Genomic DNA, 22,903 nt, shown 5'->3' on the forward strand with positions numbered 1-22,903 from the left:
CAAACCGATACACAACTTATGAATCCTCTCTTTTCCTTCTCTCTATCAACATCACGTTTGGTTGACAGAAAAATATTGGTTTTAGAAATGAATTTGTATAGCCATAGTGGTCCATCACGTTGGTTGACAAGACGGCCTAAAAAACCGTCTGCAATTAATTTTTAAATGCGTTTCACAAAAAAGTACCTAGAGGTTAAAATAGATTTAATCTCCAGTGAACGATGTTGCACTCTTGCACATTTAACCACAATTCCAGTTCATTGTCCCATTTATTGGTAACTACAGCCGGTAGGCTTTTCTGCTGGAATCCATTTTAGGATATCCCCTGTAAAACTGCAATGAAAAAAATCTTGCACCAGTGATACCCGCTCTCATCCAAGTCCAATTGCTCTTGTAATAATTGTGGGCGGTTTAAAATCCTGGGAATCCCTTAAAGAAAATTGAGGCGAGTTATTGGCCGAAATAGTTGGCAAAGTCTTACAATAGTGCTTTGTAGATTATTTTAAGGTCTCATTGTGAATCCCCTCGAGTACATTCTCCTACCAGTAAAACTGGTATAATGACAGTAATGAAGATGGTCTCCCTGGTGAAAACTGACTGTTATTACTAGTAACCTTCCCTCTCGTCAAGTCCATACTTCTTTCTCTATTCACGATGAAGTAATCCGTGATGGTCCTGTGACCCTCAGTAGCCATGCACATTTGGGCAAAATTTGTGGGTTTTTTTAACTTAATGTAACGGCTTTTCGCTCAAACTGGAGCAATGTTTTGTTGAGGTCTTCAATTACTCCATCCATAGCTCTTTTTTCTTTTCTCCACTGTGCATCACTAAAAGGTTGTTTCTTCAGTTTAGAAATAAAACCAACGTTTCCAGAACCAAGTCGATGCTGGTTTATTTCAAAGACATTATATCATGCTTTTTGAGTATTGAACGCACCCTCGGATATCATATAAACTTTAGAAAAGCTTACGTCTTCTCTTGTGACCTCCAAAGTACCCCCTCCCTCCCATGTCTAACTCGATTTACACAGACTCAGACGTGCCAATTTTAAAAAGTAAACAGGCAAGATAAAATAAAGTCTCAAAAGATATTAAAACAACACTCTGGTGAAAGTTTCACATTTTTTGTCATGCTCAATGAGGGTCTGTTTTTCATTAATTCACCGAGACATTCTTAGCATTGTTGTTTCTCTTGAATAAATTATCGTCAGCACATGAATGGGCCCTTAAATTACTTCTGTTGGTTGGGTCTGCATATCAAGAAGTCGCCCTTAGTTAACACGAAAAAAAATCAAAGTTCCGAGTGTCTCCTCGCCCAAGTAGCGATGAATGGACTCCTAATGTTCTTCTTCGTCGATTGTTTGGAAAGGAGATCACAAATCGATTTTTATCCACGGTGCTCTGTAATAAAACGAAAAAATAAAGAAACGATCATACAAACAAAAAGGCATTCAAACGGCCAATAACTGAGAAACAGGTTAACAATGAAAATTCAAACAGGTAGACTTAAACATCCATCAAGACATCGAAAAAAATATTCTGCACTGAATTGCATAATATTTTTCACTCCCTGTGAATTTTTTAAATCGAATTTTTATCTTTAAACAGCTGGTTATGTTGCTGAAAGAAACAAAAAGCTTTTTTTTTTCTTGAAAACTAAAGTTATCTATCAGTTTTGTTTTCTGTTAAGTAACCAATATAGTTTCGGTAGGAAACTGCCAACGTTAGTACAGCATCAAAGAGAATTTGCATGTGGCAGAATGCATACAGTTCTTGAGACATTTTCTTGCAGTAGCGAAAAAATGTAGATCTGTAATATTGGCGGCGAAGCATTCACTGGTTGATTTTTATTGGACGAGTTTTTACGCAATTTCTCCTTGTGCAATCTCAAGTGCAAAAGGATAACCCTTCTGCTTCTTAAATCTCCCTCATTATCAGTGCAAATTGAAGGTACATCATTTTTCTTTTAAAGTCCGTGCGTGGAAGTTGAATTTTGTCCTTCTTAAACTCAGAAAAGCGAGTTTTGCGAAGAACGGTTAGCCAGTTCGAGCCCAACTTCTCTAATTTTGAACAAGATCGTTTTCAAATTTAATTATGTCGTCCATATTCTGCCTGATGGACTTTGTTCGGACACAGAATCTTGACGGAGAGCTAGTAGAGAGTACCCACAATTTGCACATAATAACGATGGACCGAAACTTATTGGAATAATTCCAGATGTGATACAAAGATCGAGAAATCTAGTAACATCGATAGCCATTATTAACTAACCGGAACAAACAAGGGCTTCCCAACAAGGTTACCATGGAAACCATTGCCTCCCTGATCTAAGATAATCGAACCGGAAATATCCTCCATATTGAAGTGGGCCCGTACCAGTCCCTTGTGAATAGGCCAAGTCAATCCCGCAAGCTTCATGTACTCTATGATCTCATCATCAGGGACTCGTACTCCCCACAGGGTCAACTGAGAATACATCCAAATCAATGTGCGGGTATTATATAGTGAACAAAGAGAGCTTAAAGGGTAAAAATGCTACATTCTTAAATCACCTCACACATTGCAATCCTCCTAAAGTGTCTTGACGAGAGAGATCTACTAGATCCTCAGAAGTAAAGCCTTCCAATAAAAGAATTTGGGAAGGATGTTCCAGTTAAGCTAATTTTTAAACTAAATCTTTTAATCACAGCCACAAAACTACATTCGAGACACTGGATATGAGTGATCTTTGCAGCAATGAATACTTCAATTCGCGACACTTTTGTCATGGATACGTCTGTCAGAAAGAAATGAACGGAAATTTGATCATACACTAATTCATTTTTATTTTTATCCTTTTTTCGTTATGGCTTTGAGCATTGCGATGGAAAACTGATCACGATTATGGCGTTTCAGCGAAAAGATATTCTCACATCGGGTTTGTTTGCTTCGCATCTTTTGGGCTCTCTATGCCTCCCGCATGCTTCATAACACGATGAACGCACGCTGACATACGAACCAATTCTTAATTATTACTTACATCGTCAATTGTTCCATTTAAGAAGTGTTTCTGATCGCGTCCAATAGAAAGCTTAATATTGGGAGACTAGAAAAAAACCCCAAAAAAACAGAACACAGTTTAGTGAAAGGTTCTTGTATTGTAAAATGACAGAAACTCCGAATAAAATGAGTTATTTTATCTCTCACCCAGCTGTGCGGAGTAGTATCAGTCTTTTTACCAACCGATGATCCATTTACAAATACTTCAATCTCGTGTCCTGGAACAAGATAAAGTAATGTGTATGTGTTTTAGCGCGTGCGCTTTTCATGTACGACGTGATTTTACTTAAAAGTACTGAGAGAGAACCTGGCTACCCAAAAAGAGAGAAAGAAAAAACCGACAAACGAATCAAACATACGTTGCGCATCAAATCGAAACACAAGATGATGCCATTCCTCTGGTTCTATAACTTCACTTCCTTCCACGGTAGATTTTCCTAAGTTTCCATGAATGTGTCTTAAAAAACAATGCAAACAAAAAAGAATCAAAGTCTACAATGATAACAGACATCAGGGATAGGTGACGCATTAGGTATTTACGATGCCTTACTCTGACTTTCAAGATTGGGAATCTTGCGATTTCTTGATGTTTTTAAACGAACAAACATGTCAAAGACAGGAAAGTTCATTTCCGGATCAATGACAAAAAATCATTTCCTCTGGCCAAGAGTGTATTTTGAAATAATCCACTTGGCCATGTATCGAGGATTTCTGACTAGATAACTGGATAAATAAATAATTAACGAGATCTTTCATTTCAATCTTAACCTGTTTCTAAGGTATAAGCAAAGCATTCCTTCATCACTGCAAACGATAGGCATGACAGTCATGGGGTAGTCCGCTGCCATGTTTACCCACACACTGATCGTGAAGCTGAAAAGGAATAGGACTACTTTTGGTATCCTAAGTTTATAGTATTAAAAAATAGTGCAAAACAGTGGCTGAAAAATGTTTATACTTGAAATAAATACCTATCTGTTAAACCTAAAGTATGAATGGATGGTAGAGTCACGTGATCGTCAACACCGTCAAACATCAAGGCTTGGTTTATTCTGCAACAAATAAAGAATGGTTAAGTTCTGACGAAATTATACAAATGCGACATCCATGAGAAAAAAATGACGAAAGGATCGGGAATCTAGGGGAAACTGAGTTAAGGCGCGTAGGCACTCAGTGTAGATTCATTTGTGGCCCATTTGCAATTGAAGGAAAACATGCAAGTTACGTAAAGAAATAAAGAAAAAATATACATAGGCAGTAACGCTTTAGACAGTGCTCATTCTTATACAGATATGAAAGACACAGGTTGACAGTACTTTGAACAAAGAAAACCCTCCTGAGTAGAGCAAGCATAAGATGGTAATCTGAGCATATCAACGCATACACCAATCATGTTATTCAACCTGTCACGTCATTTTACCTGTCTGAACAACGAGCTTCAAGTCTGGACCAGATGACGTCATGTTGACCAAAGACAAACATGCCCAGTCTCCCACCGGTCAGGACTGTGTTATAGATATTTCCAGAATCAGTTAAAATCTTGTCTCCTTGTTTTATCTGAACTCTGAAGAGAGGGGTTAACAATGGTTATGACTCTGATGACTCTGAAGACTTGAATTACTTATCCCAAATTGCAACAAAATATTTTCAAAATTCATGGCTTTTTTATGCTGAAGTGATATGCCTGGCTTTTTATATGTATTGCTGTTTTTCAGAAGCCATGCAGAAAGTATCCACATGTACCTTATCAGACCAATGGATGGTCTGTGAGTTACGAGGAAGCCATATGGAGTCTGATGCTGCCATCCTTTCATAAGTGGATCGTCCCATAACAGAGTTACCTGAAAAAAAAAAAGGTGCAATTCCATTGGAGAGCCAGAGTACTGAAATGGGAAGGGTTTCTCTTCTTCCAATTGCAAATCGCCCTCTACTGTTTATTGTGCGTGCGCAAGGTATAAAAAGGTCAGCAGCAGAGCGCATGATGTTTGGCCTTGGTTTGCAGTGTGTTTACGGGCTTGATCAAATGCAGTGAAGCTGTCTTTCCTCATTGGAGTTTGATACGCCTAGAGGATCGTTACTGCGCTTTTGAAATGCAACAGAGGTGTTTTGGTAAACACAAGAGCTTCTCTAAGATGCAAGGGACGCCACGAGAGTCGTACGAGCGAACTTTTTCGCCTAAATCTTTTATTAAGTAGCCCCCTAGATTTAGTGAGCTATGTGTGGAGTCCCTGTGGAGTTTGAAGTACTTACAGGATCATTTAACTGCCAAAACTGTGCAGTTGAACACTTTGACATTACGAACAACTGCACTCTGGAAAGGATTTTATTTCAAGTTCTAGTTGGAGCGCCATTCAGCGTGCGCGCTTTTTCTCCTTCTACGCAAAGAAATATCGCGGTGGCATAAAAGTCAGCGGTCGAATATTGACTGGTGAACCTCGGGACATTATGCTTACGAAAGGACGGAGAATAGTTGATGGCGGGGCAGAATGAGCACGTGAGGAAAAAATTCTCTTCACTTGATGTGTTTTTTATCTCGCGTCCTATGGAGGTTCTGGCGCTATACTACCATGAATAAGAAAAAAAATACAATTACCTGATTTAAAGTATCGCCTGAGTACCATAACGCTTTTGCCAAGTCTGGGCCTGGTCCAGTGTTCGAGTCTACAAGCTATTTGTGTAAGAGACGACTTGTAAATCAAGTCAGATCTAATAACTTCACAGTTCCACCGTATCCATAAAAACAATAACTGTAGTGAGGTACAGAGCAATCACAGAAATATTCTAAGCATTATGTCGAGTGCGTAAGACTAAGAAGGAATACGAGTCCCCGAAAGGATTCGAATCCCTGACCTTCCGATTTTTCTATCTTGCATTTAACAATTATCCAACGAGCTTGCTTTGAATTTGAGATGGTAGAAAATTATCACTAGCTACCCATATCCACCAAATGCGAGTGGAATTGTCCTTTTCCCTTTTTCTTTTTTAATTAAAACACTTCAAAAATCTGCATCAAATTTCAAGGAAAATGTCTTTGTTTACTGCTACAATTGCAGTCCCTGGTAATGTTTATCTGCCTGGATATCAGTCAGAACCCAGTAACAGCAATATCCAACGGCTAGTTTTTCCTTCTTTATATTTGTATTGAATGAAGGAATGGTCTTACGTTGTGTCATGGTATTAGTTTGCACTATTTTTATATCTAAGATATAACTTCCTACCTTCAGCTGCAGTCCCTTTATACCAGCGTTGATATCAGCTTGGCCAAAATTAATGTTTTCCCTTCTCCACATAACCACATAGAACTTTCGATTCGACTGATAGCCAAAAACCACACCCAAATAGTCAGAACCCTCACGATCCTTGACATAGATTGTTCCACTGTAATCAACGGGTCCGTAACGTGTAGAACCTGAGTTATTCCAGCGATAAAGTTAGAAAAGAATTTCGATTATGAAAACGTAATCTTAAGCTAAAATTGTACTTCCAAAAACTTTACACATTATAAGCCTAAAAAAAACCGAACAAAGAAACAAACAAGCAAGAAAACCATGTACAAAAGAGATATGAAAGATAAGGAACTTACATATTAGCATTCCTGGATGATTTGAGTTGGTCAGGTGTTCAACATCGACTCCCTGGAAGTTAAGGATAAAATCTGATATTAATGATGCTTCCAAGCATTGTTCTTACATAAAACAGCCCCAAATTACATCTTCTGCATTTCTCAGATCATCCAACTCTAAGTTGTACTGCAACATCAGTCCGGCAGAATACTGTGCATCGCCTAACTAATCATAAATCTCTGAGGAGAAAAAAGAGGGGAACAAAATGATTTTATGAATATCTCATGTTTTCTTTCTCTCAAATATCGTTAATTGGGGACCATTTATCCAAAAATGGTGACAATGATAATAATACCAATAGTTGTAATCGTGATAATAGTGATAATAATAATGACAAATTTTCCTTCTTTTGTAGTTCCTTATTTCAAGTTTTTTTTTAAATTTAGAATCTTTCTTGGCCATCCATTTTCCTTTGATGTTTATCATTATTTGATTGCCTTTTTGCGTTATCATTATTCGTATCATTTTGTGATTTCCTTTAATATAAGGAAGTCTCTAAGAGGGAAGAGGAAAAGAAAGGGAAAACCTCACGTCCAAGACCTTTCATAAGTCTCCCTTTTTCTTTACCATTTTTGCCACCCTCCACTCGGGAACCGGGTCACTGTGTCCTGGGTACAAATCCACTGTGAAGTGATCGAGGAAGCTTGTCTTGCTGATATGTTTTGCATGAGGACACGTGTCATCGACATCCGGGACACCATCGCCGTCATAATCTTCAACGCATGCGTCGCCCACAGGAAGAGCTGAAAATAAAATGGCATATGTGGAGGAATTCACTGTGACTTTTAAGTGTATAATTTAGCTCCTTGATAAATTGGTCCAGTCACATAGGGGTCACAGTATATTTAACAAATAGGTTCACAGATGACGTCAAAATGTGAAGAGGTAAGAGCAAAAATAGGCACACGAGGCACAGTCAATAAATTAATATGTTCTTGCCACATTTTATCGTCTTCTGTGATCTAATACCGTACAGATGCACGGCAATATGGAATTTATCTTTTTAATGTGATAAAAGAGCAAAGTGTTTTCATGACGTCATCTACGAGTTTAGATCTCCGATAGATCATAATAAAAAGCCGTTCAAAATGCATATAGGATTCAGCTTTTTATGTAAATATATATCAGTCCTAAAACGAAAGAAATAGACAACTATGCGATCGTTTCATTGTTTCTTCTCTGGATCAATGTCAATCCAAAAATTTCATAAAAAAACTAGTATTAGCATCAACCTCTACCGGATTTTTAAAACTAATAAAAACTTGTGTTTTCTCTAAATATCATGTCGCACGATATTTCACGACATCTTGCTTCCCTTGCACAGCGACTATTGCTACTTTTTGTTCCTTACCTTTGTCATCATAAGATAGCTTGTGATGTTCTTGGTTAGGATTACTGATCATGGGACAGTTATCCCGTATGTTAGGTATGCCATCATTATCCTGGTCGTCATCACATGCGTCACCTTGCAAAAATATCAGTTTCACATAAAATCAATCACAAACGAATATGCGCTCAAGTCAATTCTATTTTCCGGGACTGCGGAAAACAAAACAAATCCTTTTTTATTAGAACGGAGGAATTATGAGCACCATTTGAAATCTAAAAGAACTCATGCATGGTTATTCTAACCCGACGATGAAAACGGGCTAGTCTTTTTTTCTTTACATTTCATAACAATGAGCTACATTAGTTCTTTTAGAATTAGAAATTCAGACACACGCGAGTCATTTATTCCGAACAAGCATCTCATTTTTTAGGACAATTTTTAGAAGATCACGATCTCAGCAGCATTGTACACTTTCTAATAATTTCTTAGCTCCTCGCTTTGCCTTAAGAATATTGAACTCTTCAAACATATTGTGTGTTCTCACCTATCTTGTCATCCTCAGCATCTCCTTGTTCGCCATTTGGTAAATCAGGGCAGTTGTCAAACTCGTCAAGAACTCCATCGCCATCCCTGAAAAAAAACCCTTATATGTAAGAAGCGTGTCGCACTTAATAGTTTCTGTGCTTCAACTCCACCACTAGATATCCGGTGGAGGTTTATCGGGCATGTATCGTTTATCATTATTATTTTGTCTTTCTTTAGTCTCTTACTTGTCTTTTCCAGGTCCATCGCAGACATCTCCGTACCCGTTCTCGTTACTGTCCGGCTAAGAGATGAAATCAAGCACAAGTATAGTTATACCTTGAGACTACAAAATATATAGAGAGAAAAAGACCGGAGAAAACATTGACAACATAAAATGTAGGTATGACCAAGAAATTACACAAGAAACAGAGAATTCAACGTAATATTTCGGTTCTTATTAAGGGAAGAGTTGAGCTTCAAACCCAGCTTGTATTACTGTGGCATGCAAATGAGACGAATTGCATTGTTTATTCGTCTCTATAGGTTGAATACTGTTAAAATAAAAGAGTTCTGCTGGCTTGATAATGTAGATGTAAATATCAGCGATTAAGTAATTCAGAACAAGTTTAACCCAGAAAGTCCGCTTAGCTATCGTTCAGTGGAGACTTACGCAAAACGTGAAAGACTGGGCATACTGATCATGATCCCATTCAAAAATGAATCGATTTCAATAGTCTAGGACCTGAGTGTCCTGCAAAAGGTCTTTCTGGGCATACCTGCTTTCCATTCTGCAAAGCGTTGTAGTTTTTTGGGCAGTTGTCACACAGGTTACCCACACCGTCCCCATCATCATCAACATGGTCGCCAATAGCGTTTAACCTGGGGCACGTGTCGTTCGGATTCAATTTTCCTGGTTTCGTGGGATATAGATAAGAATACGCCATTATTTCTTTTAGAACCACTAACCTCGGAGCCAATACACAACATGTAGATATAGTTTTTGAGAGCTTATAAAATTGATATCTCTTAAGTTCAAGAGCTCAAGTTCCAGTTCTGAGTAGGAAAGGAAAAATAAATTAAGAAAATAATTAACCAAGAAATAAGATAAACAGAGAAAAAGAAGAACTTCAAAGATACATGGTAGAGAGATTGCAAACGACGAACTTGAACACCCTATGATAATTTTTGTGAAGCGATAGTCCTACTTCAAGGCCGTAGCTAAGAGTTAACTGCCATGTGAGCCATTCTTTGTCAAAAAGAAAAAGTAAAAAGTTATGATAATCGAACATTCGGGCATTTCCCCTTATTACCAGTAGAGTGCTAGCGATCGGCTCTTGATAGAGCTTTTTCAATTTCATCAAGTTCTTACTTTGCTATCATAGTAAACGGTCCTGTTGATATTTACCATCTCCATCTTGATCATCATCACACGCGTCTCCATCACCATCCCCGTCAGTGTCTGTCTGGTCTGGGTTATGAACAGCCACACAGTTATCACATTTGTCCCCCACGCCATCCTTATCAGTGTCTATTTGGTCAAGATTATCCACAAAAACACAGTTATCCTATGATGGAAGAAAAAAAAGATGGTTCAACAAAGAAAAATGTTGAAATTTGCTATAAGTAGACAAAAGTCAACGAAACATTCGGATTTCTGGATACTCAGACCCTCCGATTTTACGATCAGGTTTTTCGTTATCGGAACTGACGAGAACTTATCACTTGGCACGGAAATTGAAAAGGCCACTCACGTGTGGCAAGCTTCCGACATAATGCTAGGAAAGGCAATGTCGAAAGCATCTGGTATTGAGGTTAAGTAAAAAAGATTAAAATTGATTCAGTGTAACATTTGTAACCTTATTATCAGGAACCAAATCGTTATCGTCGTCTTCATCACAAGCATCACCGTCCGTGTCACCATCATTGTCTTCTTGGCCCGTATTCGGTACACTTGGACAATTATCCTGCAAGGTAGATATCAAATAACTGATCCAATGAAAAAAGGGATCATCCGGTTAGACGATGGAAAAAGTAAAATATTCACGTAAGACGGAAGAATGCCTTTCAAAGGATCGAGACTGGTTTTGAAGGATGGGATCGGCACCGGGTTAACAGAAAACCTTAAAATAGCGCTGTCAGCATTTCAAACAAATAAAGTCAAAAACAAACCTTTCTGCAGTTAGGTAAGGTACAACTCAATCCTTTGACAGGAATGTCATCCAAATCGGGATCGACCTCACACTCTTCTCCATCACCTGCGAAACCTCCTTTACACTGCGTGAAAATGAAGCAAAGATTGTAACCTCAACTGAACATTTGAAAAACCATAACTCTTATCAATCTCACTGCATTTCTGGCTTTAACAAATTCTTCCTCTAATAGCTGCCTCAAAGATTATACATCTTATGTTAATTTTATATGTTAATATTATTCTTTAACATTTTTCAATTTCGTTACAACTCCTATCAAGTTCATCGGCATATTTTGAAGCCCCCATTAGAGTTTAAGGTGGTTTTGTGTTTCGGATGGTAGTCTTTAAAATTAATTGGCCAGTTTAGCGTTGTAATTTGATAAATCATCGTTTTTTAAATAAAAATGAAGATGCAGAGAGAGGCAACTGAAAAATCTGATCACTTATTTCTTAAAACAGTTTCATTTTTTTATCAGTAAAGTTTCGGTACCTCCACGCTCTTCACTGAGCGTAATTTGGCCTTAATCCAACAACTTTATATCTGCAATTTTCATACCGTACACTTGTATCTTCCTGCTCCAGTCGATGTACACTGTGCATTCGCTTGACAGGTATGTTGCGAGCTGGTGCACAGGTCACCGGGATAACAGCCAAGATAACCATCCCCAATGAATCCTGGTTTACACGGGCTGCATTTGAAACTACCCTGAGAAAGTCATTCAAACATTTTTTTTCATGTTGCAATTTTAATTGTGTGGGTTCAAATCTGTTGACAACTGGTCCTTCGTGTACCACAGAGGATTCTTATATTTCTAACGAGCACGATACTCATCTTTTCTTCGGCGAAAGGTGTTTCCCTTAGAAAAGCTTAACCCTTTAACCCCTAAGAGTGACTAACATCTAATTTCTCCTTACAACATCACCCCTAAGTCAAACATTAAGGCCATGAGAATAAAGGAGATGATCACCAACTAAAGAAGCTCTTGATTGCTGAACAAATTCTCCTTGTCAGAACCCTAGGAAATGTCTAGAGAGTAGTATGGAGAATATGCATACTGATGTTAGGGAGTAATAGGTTAATAGTGTTGAATATCGTTTTTCTTTTAGCCATTCATATTTTCTCCTCACCACGATGAAAAACGATGAGTTCCTTAAAAAAGTTCTGAACCCAATGTCAATCCTAATGTTATTCAGTTCTTGAGTGTGCGTAACACAACTTTTGCATATTTACCGTATACAGTGATGGAATGCATGGTTAACATATCTAAGGAAATGTTATATAGAAGGAGGGATGGGAAGAACCGCTCGTGAGAAGCCAACTCATCGAAAGAAAAAGGCCGCAATTTTTCATAAAAAGCTAATCCTTACCATTCATTTCACACCTACCAATGTGTTAATACAGTTTGAATTCGGATCACATGTGTCAATTCCTTCGCTACACTCGTCGATTTCTTCACACTTCTGCTTGTACTTCTGCGCGTGCTCAAGGCCCACTCCTGATGGAGCATTGCCGCGGTAACCGTTTGGACATCCTCCGCAGCGGTACCCCGGAGAAAGGTTCACACACTCATTAGGCTTGTAACATGGGTTTGCCAGGACACACTAAACAAAGCAGATATGTATTCTAATTTCTGGGGGGTATTCATATTAAGTTTAATTTGTGAAGAATACGCAGAATTTTTGGTAGGGATATCATTTAACAATTTGATGTACCCAGATAGCCGGGCAGTGCGTTAATGTACGTGACCGGATAGATCTCAAATGGTGTATAAGTGGGAGATAGCTTCACGTTCTCATATTAATCAACCTGCCAGCATTAGTCCAGTGTTGCCGACTTACCTCGTTGATATCAGTGCACGTCTCTCCGTCTCCTTCAAACCCATCTGGGCATGATTCGCAGATGAATGACCCATTTCCAACGTTGTGACAGTCTACTGACGGGTAGCAAGGGTCTCCCAAACATGGACCTGTTGTGTTTAAGCAAAGAACAACGTTTTAAAAGAACGTGGAAAAGCTTTAATCGCTAGATGCACGACTACTTACTTATTAACTACTTACTTAACTTGACCTAACCTAAAAACATGGACAACTAAGTATGTCTAGACTGCATGACATTACCTAGTGAAAGATGACCACAATAGATTCTTCGCAAGTTAACAATACATAATCAACACTAAGTTCGGCGCCTATTTGCAATCAACACCACAGGAACTGTTATTGAAAAATAATATAAATACTAGCTGCTCGTAAAGACCTTGAATTCGTATCCTTTAATAATGATAAAAAGAGAGCCGAGCCAATTTCAAGCAACTGCTACGAAACGTTACATCCACTTTTTGAGATCGCACATGATGTGCCCTGAGCTTAAATGACTTGAGTTTTTCGTCATTCAACAAGATTTAGGTGCGTGGAGGACAGTTTAAAACCACACAGCAATATGATTTAAATGAGGTCTCTTTAGCCTCTCCACCCTTTATAATGCATTGCTTAGCTACACGAACTACTGAAAAAAAAAAAGAAAAAAACACCGCAACCTGAAAATAAAACATAACAGAAAAAAACAAAAAGGAGATTTGCGTTTGGAAACAGCTCCAACCAGGTATGTAGGCCGTCAAATCTCAGTCACACACAAGGAACCGATCGATACTCTTCTTTAAAGTAGAACAATAAAAGTTAGTTATTAAAAAAGATCACGGTAACACTCTGTTCAACTTACACGAATCTTTTGTGAAGCAGGACCTGCATAGTGTGCAATTTGGAAAGTTTCCCTGATCAGCGTATTCATTAGCAGGGCACGCTCGACAGGATGTCTTCATGTAAGTGCTGCTGTAGCCAGGAGGGCAGCAGTAACAAGTTTCTGCCCGCGTTTTGTTGTTGTAGCTTCCTGGAGGGCATAGCTTACAAGGAAATCCTGACAAATGAAGAAAGTTACATCCTCTGATTAAAAAAAGGCGAAAGAAAGAGAAAAACTTCACACTCAGACATCAATAACAGCAACAACGACACCAACAAAATCAAATTTCCAAATATCAAATGAATTGCAATTTTCTTGCGTTTCAGCAGTATGTGATTTACACCGGAATCACTAAGCCCACCAGTTCCATCACTGTATGTCCCGGGTCGACACTCGTACTGTCTTCCTGCTTTACAAACTGTGCCAGGCTCACAGGGGTAGCACTTTTCTGGACACGACTAAAATTGGAGAGATAGCATGATATTTTCGATGAACTTTCCCGATTATCCTCAACCACTGAGTTATACTACGGACATTTTCGATATAACCTATACCTGAGCCAGCGTACGAACAAAGCCTTCAATCTTAGGATGATTTCTTCGTCTAGCTATTTGGAAAAATATTATTGTTGGAAACGTTTGGCACCTTGCAACATTTTTCAAGAAAGTGTAGGAATTTCTAACTCGAACATTGTACATTATGTTTATTTACAACCATCCTGAGCAGCTTGTCACCGCATAAATTTGTGTAGATCAGGTTAGCACTGTCTTACACTATTTTAAAGGATAAGGGGACGCACGCAATACCCCTCTCGTTAAGGAAGGTGACCACTTGCTCTGATATCACTTGATGCAGTGTGCTAGACTTACCGTTTCGTTGCATTTGACATAAGTGTTTGGTGGGCAGGGTAACGCACTACCGTTGTGGCATAACTGGAAAAAATAGATTATAAAGAATGAGCACTTCAGAAATGACAAACGTATGTATCCGAGAAGATTGATCACCTTGGCGGCCTGTTAATACTAAGAAGCTTTGCTTAAATCTTCCAACCTCACATTTCACTGGGTTAATCTCATTTCTCCATACCCTTGTTTTCTTTTGTGGTGGAGTGAAATTATCTTGTATCCATCGGTAGCTAAATTTTCAGTTGAAACTAGAGTAGCAGACTCGTGTTTTCAGGTTTCTCTCACACTTAGGGCGATTTTGTCTCTCTCTGTGTACAACTCAAGATATCGAAAGGTTGCATTGAAGGTTGTTATTTAATGATAAGACGTGATTTATTTTCCTGCTCGATCTTTTATCGACTATTACAAGCATAAAAGTTGTGATTTCATTCTTACCCAGCCTTCCCAACATGAACTACAATTTGTTGCTCCTCCAAACGAAAATTCCGTCGGCGACTTTACTCCACACTTTTCCTCGGTTCCATCACCAACACAGTAGTACCCAGTTCTACAGCGTCGGCACTTCGGTTTCGTGGTTGAATTTCTTGCTGAAAAGAGAAAAGGGCGAGATTTTTAACAAAAAGCAACAATGACTGCGTTAAATGTAAACATAAGAACGATTTAACTAATTTGACGGAAAAGAGAGGTCATTCAGAATGCTTGAGATCTTGAGACACAATCTATGATAATCATAGCAAACAGCCGATCAGGAAAAAAGAAAAGAATCACAAGGTGTCTACGAAAAATCAGACTGGACATGCGTAGCGGACTTCAACCGGGTTGAACACTAAAGGCCACTAAAAAGCCCTTAGTTTAGAGGGTGGCGTCGTAGAGCAAGTTTCCAAATTACAGTCGAAAATGCTGTTATGATATTGTAACTCACGATACTCTGATCCCGTCATTCCCGGCGCCCTGAAGAATACTTGGCCACTCGTTGCATTAACAAAAATCCCGCCAGTTTCTTGGCACGTAGCATTGAATGTTATGGTCAGCGGTATTCTGTCTCCTCGTTTTGGAGTTCCTCCGTCCACAGCAAATATGAAATATTTGTAGGTCCACTCGATAGTTTTGTTACTCCAAATATATGCCGAGCCATTCTTGATTGCAAACCGCGTGGCCTCAACTCGAGGTCTTTGTGAAATAAAAAAAACGAACAGTAAATCAAAATAATATCAATAAGCCGTTGATGATACATAGTCAAGAATGATGCAAAAGGCTGCTATCAGTGCATTTTTCCTGCCTTACCCTCTTACGAAGATAAGTTAACAATTTCGTTTGACTAAATTATTTGTATGTCAAGCATGGAAGGGGTGGTAGGAATGTAGAATCCTGTTTCACAAGTTAAGATATTTGAGCTTTTAGTCGTATTCATCAATTTTCAGGGCGTCAGAAGATCGAATCGGGACACAATGCTAACCACCTAATTTGTCAAAAGGCTTAAGCTCTGGGCTTCTATTCTTTTCTAGCCGATGGAAGACATTTGACCTGAACACTCCTTTTATTTTAAATTGTTTCTCGATATTTGACCTTGAAATAAGACACCTTTCCAGCCATTTGTATCTCGCAATTGTTGACTCGTAGAATAACCATGGAGCGAAAAACTTAATGCCGTTCAGTTTAAAATGATTTCCTCACTTACATTGCTTCCAGGATATGACTTCTCTTGTACGTAATCTGTCCGTTGGTTCCACTGTCTCCATCTTGTGCCATGGCAACAAAGAATGCTGCCCTTTGAAGAGGAGGGATAGGTTTAAGGTCGTAATTGACATTTGGCAATACCGGGCAGTGATCGTTGTAGTCCAAAACGAAAACCTAAAGAGGAAAAGCACATGTACTCCTTTTCTTACTTTATTTTCGTACACGAAGTTCTCAAAATTGCTTATCCTAGCAGAACGCGTGTGACACATGAGCCAAAACATAGCCTAACTCACAGCAGAGTCTCTGTGGCCCTGTGGCGGAGGATCGCAGTGCGGAATTCAGTTATCTGAGGTACGATTCCACGTGGTTACTCAAAATATTTTTGTCTTTTCTTGACAAGACGAAAATCACCCTTCTCTACACTGGATTTCTCTCTTAACACCTTTTTTTACCTCTTTGCTTCTCTTTGCTCCAATGTTCGCCATGAGTTATCTGTGCAGCCATGTAAAACAGTATCTTACTTAAATTATTTTCCGCATGCATACAGCTTCTTTATTTAAATACGTTTAGTATAATTGCTTAGGTGATCATAGAGATGCAAGCACTTTGATCGGCCATATCTCATTATATTCACCTCGCGCGAGGTGATTATAGCAGAAGGAGTACTAAATTTCAAAGTGGCTGCTACACGTCCTTTCAATGTTTCCAAGTAAGTGATAAACGTAATATGAGAAAATTCAATTCAATTGCAAAAGCTCAAAAGATATTAGCGAGTTGGCTGAACACTTTTCAAAGGAAAGATGTGAAGCATTTTCAGACTGAATTAAATAAATATGTTAAAATTGCTTGCTTATCTTAATACGAGTTATCAACAGAATTGTAACAAAATATGCGCAATTATTTCTTTTTTTTTACAGAATTTAGAAAATAATTCGAAAGCATTTAGGCAATCAAAGTAAAATAATTATTTGCTTCAGCCTCAGTAAATACGGTACGAAAGTCCAGGGGATTATTAAACAATAATCTCAACGCGATCGTTGAATAATTGTTGAATAATGAAATTACTTCGTTTCCAGTTCGAAAGTAATATTACAAAAGTCTAAAAATTTCCTATTTACCCTGATCGTGATATTTCCAGAGGGTTCTTCTAACTTTCCCGTATCTGTGATTCTCAAGGTCAATAAGTAACTTGTTGTATGCTCGTAGTCCAATGGGGAGTTAAGAATCAACTGAGCAGTCGAACTGTTTACAGTAAAAGTCTCGATTCCTACGATGAACACAAATATCAAAACTCATAAGTAGTGGTAAGAGGCCTATGTGAAACCACACCCTACGTGTTCATTTTGCCTCTAGAATTTGATAAAACGTCAACTTAAGAAAAGAGATAGACCTGATTTAGTTGCAACCTGAATTAAGGTACAGTTGAAACTACATTAACGGTCACATCTAAAAAATATGGCCTGTTTTAACTATCCTAGTGAACGCCTAATGGCTTCAGTGTACAAGCTCGTTCAAGAACACAACCCCTACCGAAAATAAAGTAAAATTTTGCAATACTAACGATCATTTGGATTGTGTGCGTTTTTATTCTACAAAAGGCATTTTGTACGAGATAAATTTGTCGCTTGGACCGCCCAAAAGAGCAGATGCCACATCGCACGACTACTTCTCCATGACGGCCATCTCTTTACGTGGCAAATTCTCTCTCTCACCAAGTTGACCGTCGTAGAATTGTTCTACTTCTAGTCAATACAAACCTGGAGGAGCCCTGGTGATGGGTCGAACAGTGACATTTGCAGTTGCATTTGGACATAAGTAGATTGTCTCATTGTCTAATACAAACGAAGGAGGTTCTGCTATAGTTGGAGTGGACGGTGGGATGAACGTTCCTTCTTTGACGTCAAATCTGCGTTGCTCATTTCCGGACATAATTTCCACCTTGTACGGTCCAGCAGAAAAGGCATCGGACACTTGAAACTCCTGTGTGTAGAAAAAAGATATGGCACTGTTTCAAGTTCTTAACCTCTCGCAAACAAGAAAATTCTAAACAGGATTTATTTACCTATGGTTCAAATCGATCATATGGAGTGCAAATTCTACTCTTATGTTGGTAAATGGGTGAATGTAACAATACAATACCTGAACCAAACCACCAACATGCAGATTCTCACTGATATCAGACATGTAACCAACAGGAAGAGTCATATCCCATCGTCGAATGAACTGAACTCCGCTGGTTTGAAAAAAGAGATCGGAGTCACATTTGAATCGTTCAGCCACGAACACTTCCAGACGGTAAGGCTCACCTACCTAAAATGGCGGAAAAAAACACAACGTCACGGGAGTGAAGTTAAATTGAAGATATTACATGCTGTCCATCGTTTTATTGTGTATAATAAAAATGACAAGCGCGCTGATTGTTCCTGCTAACTTACTCTTAATGTCATATTTAAAGCTTGTGGTGTGAGATATCCTGACTCTTGACACTTGTCACCGACGATGACTCCGTGTTTTCGAACAACCTCGCTTTTCCCTTTAAGACAAAATGACAGCTTTGATTGAAGTTAGGATAAAGGTGTAGCATGTTCTAACGAAGTATGCGAATGAAACGCTCTGAATTGAAAAACTAGAGAAGAGCTTTAGAGGAGAAAGATAGTACGTAAGTTGTTTTAATCCTAAATATTGACCCACCTTAGAGTAGCTATGGTTAGTTTCAGGTCAGCAAATGTAATATCGATAATATAAAATGAAAAACTGTTTAAAGCAATATGAGCGATAAAAGCACAAGTATAACCTCAATAGTTGAGAAATGTAGGATCTGACCTATGACCTTTCGACGTCAACGTATTTGTTAAAAGATCTAATGCATTCTATATACCTTCCTTAGCGGGGGATAGATAGATTGTCGCGCACGGAATTGTCCCGTTAAGAGGATTGTGGAAAACTTGTAATGCCAGATAACCATGAATGAAAACCCACAACTCTTCACCACCAGCAAAAGCCATATTTTCTTGACCCGTGAAGTTAAAGGTTGAACGAATCGCAGCTGTGAATCTAGGAGAAATGTCAAGTGTTTTGTTCTAAAAAAGTAGTAAAGTGTACTTATTTCTCTAAAAAAAGAACTGACACGACAGAGGTCAAGTCGTTGTTATTTCTTTGGATTATAGTTTTGACTGCGAGTGTCCCGGGTGGAATCAGTTCAGTATTCTAAAATGACACGTCAACTCAAGCCAGTCTAACTCGACTTACAAAGGAAATACCCGGGTAAGTTGAACAACCTTTTATTACTTGGTGGCGAACCAAGGTGCCTTGGTTGCGAGATCGATTACATATTGAAGGCGAGTCTTCCTGGTAGAGAGGTGACTGCATACCAAAATGAAAATGGTGAATAAATATATTATAGCTGATGTAAATAAACAATCAACACACTTGTGATTGAAAACACGCGGGCTCAGCCAATTTTAGAACTACTCGATAAAATATTTGGCGACACTACGCATCAATACGCCACCTACCCATAGTTCCTGAGAGCATTGGTGTGGCAGTCCCGCTGACCTTCAGCACCCCATCCGCGGCCATCGACTGGGAAGAACTTGTCGTTGAAATACCTAAACACTGAGTTGCCATTTGAGTCTGTCTCCCACTGTTTTTTCAATTCCAAGTTTCCCTCGTAATGTCGGTTTCTTAATGACTCGGATCTAAACCAGTCTGAGAAACTGTCTCTGGTTGGATCAAAAGATATGGCTAACCAGCTGCCATATGGGCTCGCAATATATCTTGGATTGTTGTAAATCTCACGGTAATTATCAAGGATCCCAACGAAATCACCATCAGCAGCTCTGTTATACAAGATACAAAATTCCAAATGTGTATGCATATTTCAGTGAATTAATTTTGTTACTCAATTACATAAAATATCATAGCTGAATGAAAGCAATGAGGTAACATTAAATAAAAAGAATCAAGCGAGGTTTGTAACTGAACTAAGGACTTACTAAAAAAATTATTCGCTAATAAAGTAAGGGAAAATATCACTTCTGTTTGGGAGACATAATATATCAAAATTTCATCATCGAGGAGTAGAAAGTAAAGGGCCCTTTTAATAATCGAGCCCTCTATTTAAGCTAGGTTCAAATACGCTAACCTTAGACCAATTTCCAAAGTACAATGTTGATTTATTCATTACCTGAAGTCATAGAATGTAACATCTAAGAGGTAATTAGTCTTGTTGGCCGTCGTGTTGGTCACCGGAGCTGCAAGTGTAGAGATGAAACGAAGCCTGAAAAACTTGTGGCGGGCCGTTGGTTAATCTTCTCATAATTGATTAGTGTTGAACATGGTCGAAGGTACAAGGAAGAGGTTAATACTGGTCAGCATCTTTAAAGTTACTTTTAATTCATCACCATCGGTGGAAGATGGGTAAACCAAAGATATTATCATGATCAAGATATGCATAGGGTAATCTCCAGTTGAGTAGTTTTCATGAAGTTCTTCAGTTCATGTATTGGCAAATTACAATTTTAATTGAGCCATGGTTTGGTTTTTGATTTGCTTAAAGACACTTTACCTGAATCTTTATATTTTGTCTTAGTCTGTTTAAATCTGTTCCCTAGCCATTTAAAAGTTAAGTTATGAAAATGTAACCTTGAAGTACAGGTGCTACAAAACCAGTATGCCAAACGTCACTAACTAGCCCACCTTTGCCCTCTACGGTTGTTATCGAGACTTTTTCGCTTTTTGGTGTCGTCCTGGTCCACAAGGCTCCCAAGGGACCCCCTCCTAAATAAGTGCCATTGTGAGCAGATACAGTCATAGTCACATGACAGGTGTAATCGGTCCCAGCTCGTACGCCGTCGGCTTGAGTAAACAGGAGAAACTTTTTCGTCGAAGTGCCCGTCAAAGTCGGAGCATCGTCACTTAAACAAGTGACCGAATACTTCACACTTTGAATCTAAAACGACCAAACACAACTATTAAATTAGGACTCTCTCACAAGTTAATAAAGTTCGATGCTAGAAAAATAAACGGATGGTCCGGATGCCATGTGAAGATAAGGCAGATAAGTCGCAACCATTTGATTGAAAGCAACGAGTTACTACAAATCAGAATTGTGAGCCAAGCTGGCATGCGATGTTCGTACTTTTAATTCAACACTGAATTTTGTTACACCAGGACAAAAATATCCATTCCTAGTCTGGATTGAAAGCACTTTACTAATCCACGATTATTGTTAGTGTCTATACAAAAAAATACAACAGAGGTTTCTAAATAATACTTTAATTTGTCGCTAACAAAAATAACCCAACTAAGTATAGCAATTACTTAAAGAGAAAAAGTGCATGAAATTTGAAACTCTTAGGGTATCAAGAAAAGGTTAAAAAATATATCAGGCGCATGGAGGAGTGGAAATATGTTATAATTAATGATATCACCTTGACAGCATCCCACGTGCTCAGTGTTGTGGTGTTCTTTGTAAAGTTGATAAACGAGTGAAGTTCATGCGGCCTGTCCCACGTGACGTTCAATTGATAATCACCAGGGGCTGATGCTGATACGTTAACGGGATCTATAAGATAAAACGGTGAGGAAACTAATCAAATACAGAACTCCGATGAACAGGGGCAAATAAGATACTATGTCGATAAGTCTCGAACAAAATTGAAGCCGATTTCCATTGCACTACGTGACTGCGAGTAATGTCACTCTCATGAATTAGAAACTTCTCCATTGTATATCCTCCCACTAGAAGGCGTTCAACAGTTTGTGCTGACAGTTCGTTGGTACCAATTCCTTAATCGCAGGTGGAGGGATCTATAGCGAGAGTGAAATATCGTTCTGTGAGCACCTCAAACAATTTTGGCTAGGGCTCAATTAAAGACCTTTCAATCTGGAGTTCAACCCCTAGGTTATGGCGTCTTGCTAGGTGGGTAAATTCTGTCTTGATCCTCAAGGATTCAGAACTTTGCCAACATATTTATCGTTCATTGGACAAAGCGAAATGTAATATGAAATCACATGAGGTGAAATATAACCTATTCGGTTTGCCCGTTATCGGCCATAGTCTATTATGCAAGGGCCGATGATCGAAGAGAAAAATTTTTTGATATTCCACGGAAAACTAAGGAAGTTCATTTCATCGAGTCTTTCTCACTTAAGTTTTGAAAATAACTATTACATTGCTTACCAGGCATTTCTATGCTTACAAAGAAGAAGAAAAAAACATTTCCGCGAACGATCTCTCGCTCTATTCCCCAAAAATTGCTAGCAAGGACTTTATGATTTAGATATCTTACTGCAGAGAAATCGCTGGCGATAAAAGCTCTCATATGATCCCTTCGGGTAGAATTTGGCTCCTGCTACTTGAGAAGGTGATCGGCAGAGAGCAGCTTTTGTAGAAGTGAGAGTGTTTATAACCGGAGTAAGAGAGTTATAAACATTACAGTCACAAGCCAACGGGTTCGTTGCAAGATTACTGAAATGAAATCAATAAATTATCGTTCGATATTAGTAAAAAGTATTGATTAATAATTTGAAAAATGATATCCTTGGTCCACTAACAGAGGGGCACAGGGTAACATTACTCATGACAGTAACTTCAACATTTTCAGCCGTGTTGCTACTTACAGTGTTTGTAAATTGGGAAGTTTAGAGAAGCAGTCCTGCCCGATGTTCTCTATAAGATTATTTTTTAGAGATCTGCGGGAAATTGAAATACGCAATAAATAGTCAGTAGCCAAAGCTTACGTTATAAGTGACAAAAGGCTCTTTAAAATGAGAGTGATCTTTGTGGTAATGAAGGCTACTTTCAGAGTTGAACCTATGACCTCTCATTTATTAATCCGCAGTTCACACACATGGTTTCACAGTTTTAGTCGTCATT

The 22,903-nt window shown here is 38.6% G+C and overlaps 1 protein-coding gene across 3 annotated transcripts in view; it reads right to left on the reverse strand.

Annotated features, from left to right (window-relative positions):
- Positions 1-981: 981 nt before the first annotated feature.
- LOC131782843 (uncharacterized) overlaps positions 982-22,903 on the reverse strand; it is a 35,038-nt gene continuing 13,116 nt past the window's right edge. For all 3 annotated transcript variants that reach the window (XM_059099574.2, XM_066164329.1, XM_066164330.1), the window contains 40 exons: positions 22,648-22,719; positions 22,317-22,495; positions 21,456-21,589; positions 20,722-20,974; positions 20,210-20,276; positions 19,539-19,862; positions 18,902-19,077; positions 18,459-18,556; positions 18,163-18,333; positions 17,781-18,003; positions 17,142-17,290; positions 16,025-16,197; positions 15,269-15,516; positions 14,782-14,933; positions 14,311-14,373; positions 13,803-13,899; positions 13,424-13,618; positions 12,547-12,674; positions 12,094-12,309; positions 11,264-11,413; positions 10,686-10,790; positions 10,373-10,480; positions 9,922-10,081; positions 9,293-9,426; positions 8,762-8,817; positions 8,536-8,621; positions 8,013-8,126; positions 7,229-7,404; positions 6,622-6,673; positions 6,257-6,447; positions 5,632-5,706; positions 4,782-4,879; positions 4,459-4,602; positions 4,010-4,090; positions 3,807-3,911; positions 3,398-3,495; positions 3,186-3,256; positions 3,019-3,084; positions 2,271-2,465; positions 982-1,400 (listed from right to left, as the gene is read on the reverse strand). In XM_059099574.2, the coding sequence (XP_058955557.2) occupies positions 1,275-1,400; positions 2,271-2,465; positions 3,019-3,084; positions 3,186-3,256; positions 3,398-3,495; positions 3,807-3,911; positions 4,010-4,090; positions 4,459-4,602; positions 4,782-4,879; positions 5,632-5,706; positions 6,257-6,447; positions 6,622-6,673; positions 7,229-7,404; positions 8,013-8,126; positions 8,536-8,621; positions 8,762-8,817; positions 9,293-9,426; positions 9,922-10,081; positions 10,373-10,480; positions 10,686-10,790; positions 11,264-11,413; positions 12,094-12,309; positions 12,547-12,674; positions 13,424-13,618; positions 13,803-13,899; positions 14,311-14,373; positions 14,782-14,933; positions 15,269-15,516; positions 16,025-16,197; positions 17,142-17,290; positions 17,781-18,003; positions 18,163-18,333; positions 18,459-18,556; positions 18,902-19,077; positions 19,539-19,862; positions 20,210-20,276; positions 20,722-20,974; positions 21,456-21,589; positions 22,317-22,495; positions 22,648-22,719 (5,509 nt within the window). In that variant the 3' untranslated portion in view covers positions 982-1,274. The remainder of the gene's footprint in view (positions 1,401-2,270; positions 2,466-3,018; positions 3,085-3,185; positions 3,257-3,397; positions 3,496-3,806; positions 3,912-4,009; positions 4,091-4,458; positions 4,603-4,781; positions 4,880-5,631; positions 5,707-6,256; positions 6,448-6,621; positions 6,674-7,228; positions 7,405-8,012; positions 8,127-8,535; positions 8,622-8,761; positions 8,818-9,292; positions 9,427-9,921; positions 10,082-10,372; positions 10,481-10,685; positions 10,791-11,263; positions 11,414-12,093; positions 12,310-12,546; positions 12,675-13,423; positions 13,619-13,802; positions 13,900-14,310; positions 14,374-14,781; positions 14,934-15,268; positions 15,517-16,024; positions 16,198-17,141; positions 17,291-17,780; positions 18,004-18,162; positions 18,334-18,458; positions 18,557-18,901; positions 19,078-19,538; positions 19,863-20,209; positions 20,277-20,721; positions 20,975-21,455; positions 21,590-22,316; positions 22,496-22,647; positions 22,720-22,903) is intronic.

Source organism: Pocillopora verrucosa, chromosome 3, assembly GCF_036669915.1.
Source record: "Pocillopora verrucosa isolate sample1 chromosome 3, ASM3666991v2, whole genome shotgun sequence".
Lineage (NCBI taxonomy): Eukaryota > Metazoa > Cnidaria > Anthozoa > Scleractinia > Pocilloporidae > Pocillopora > Pocillopora verrucosa.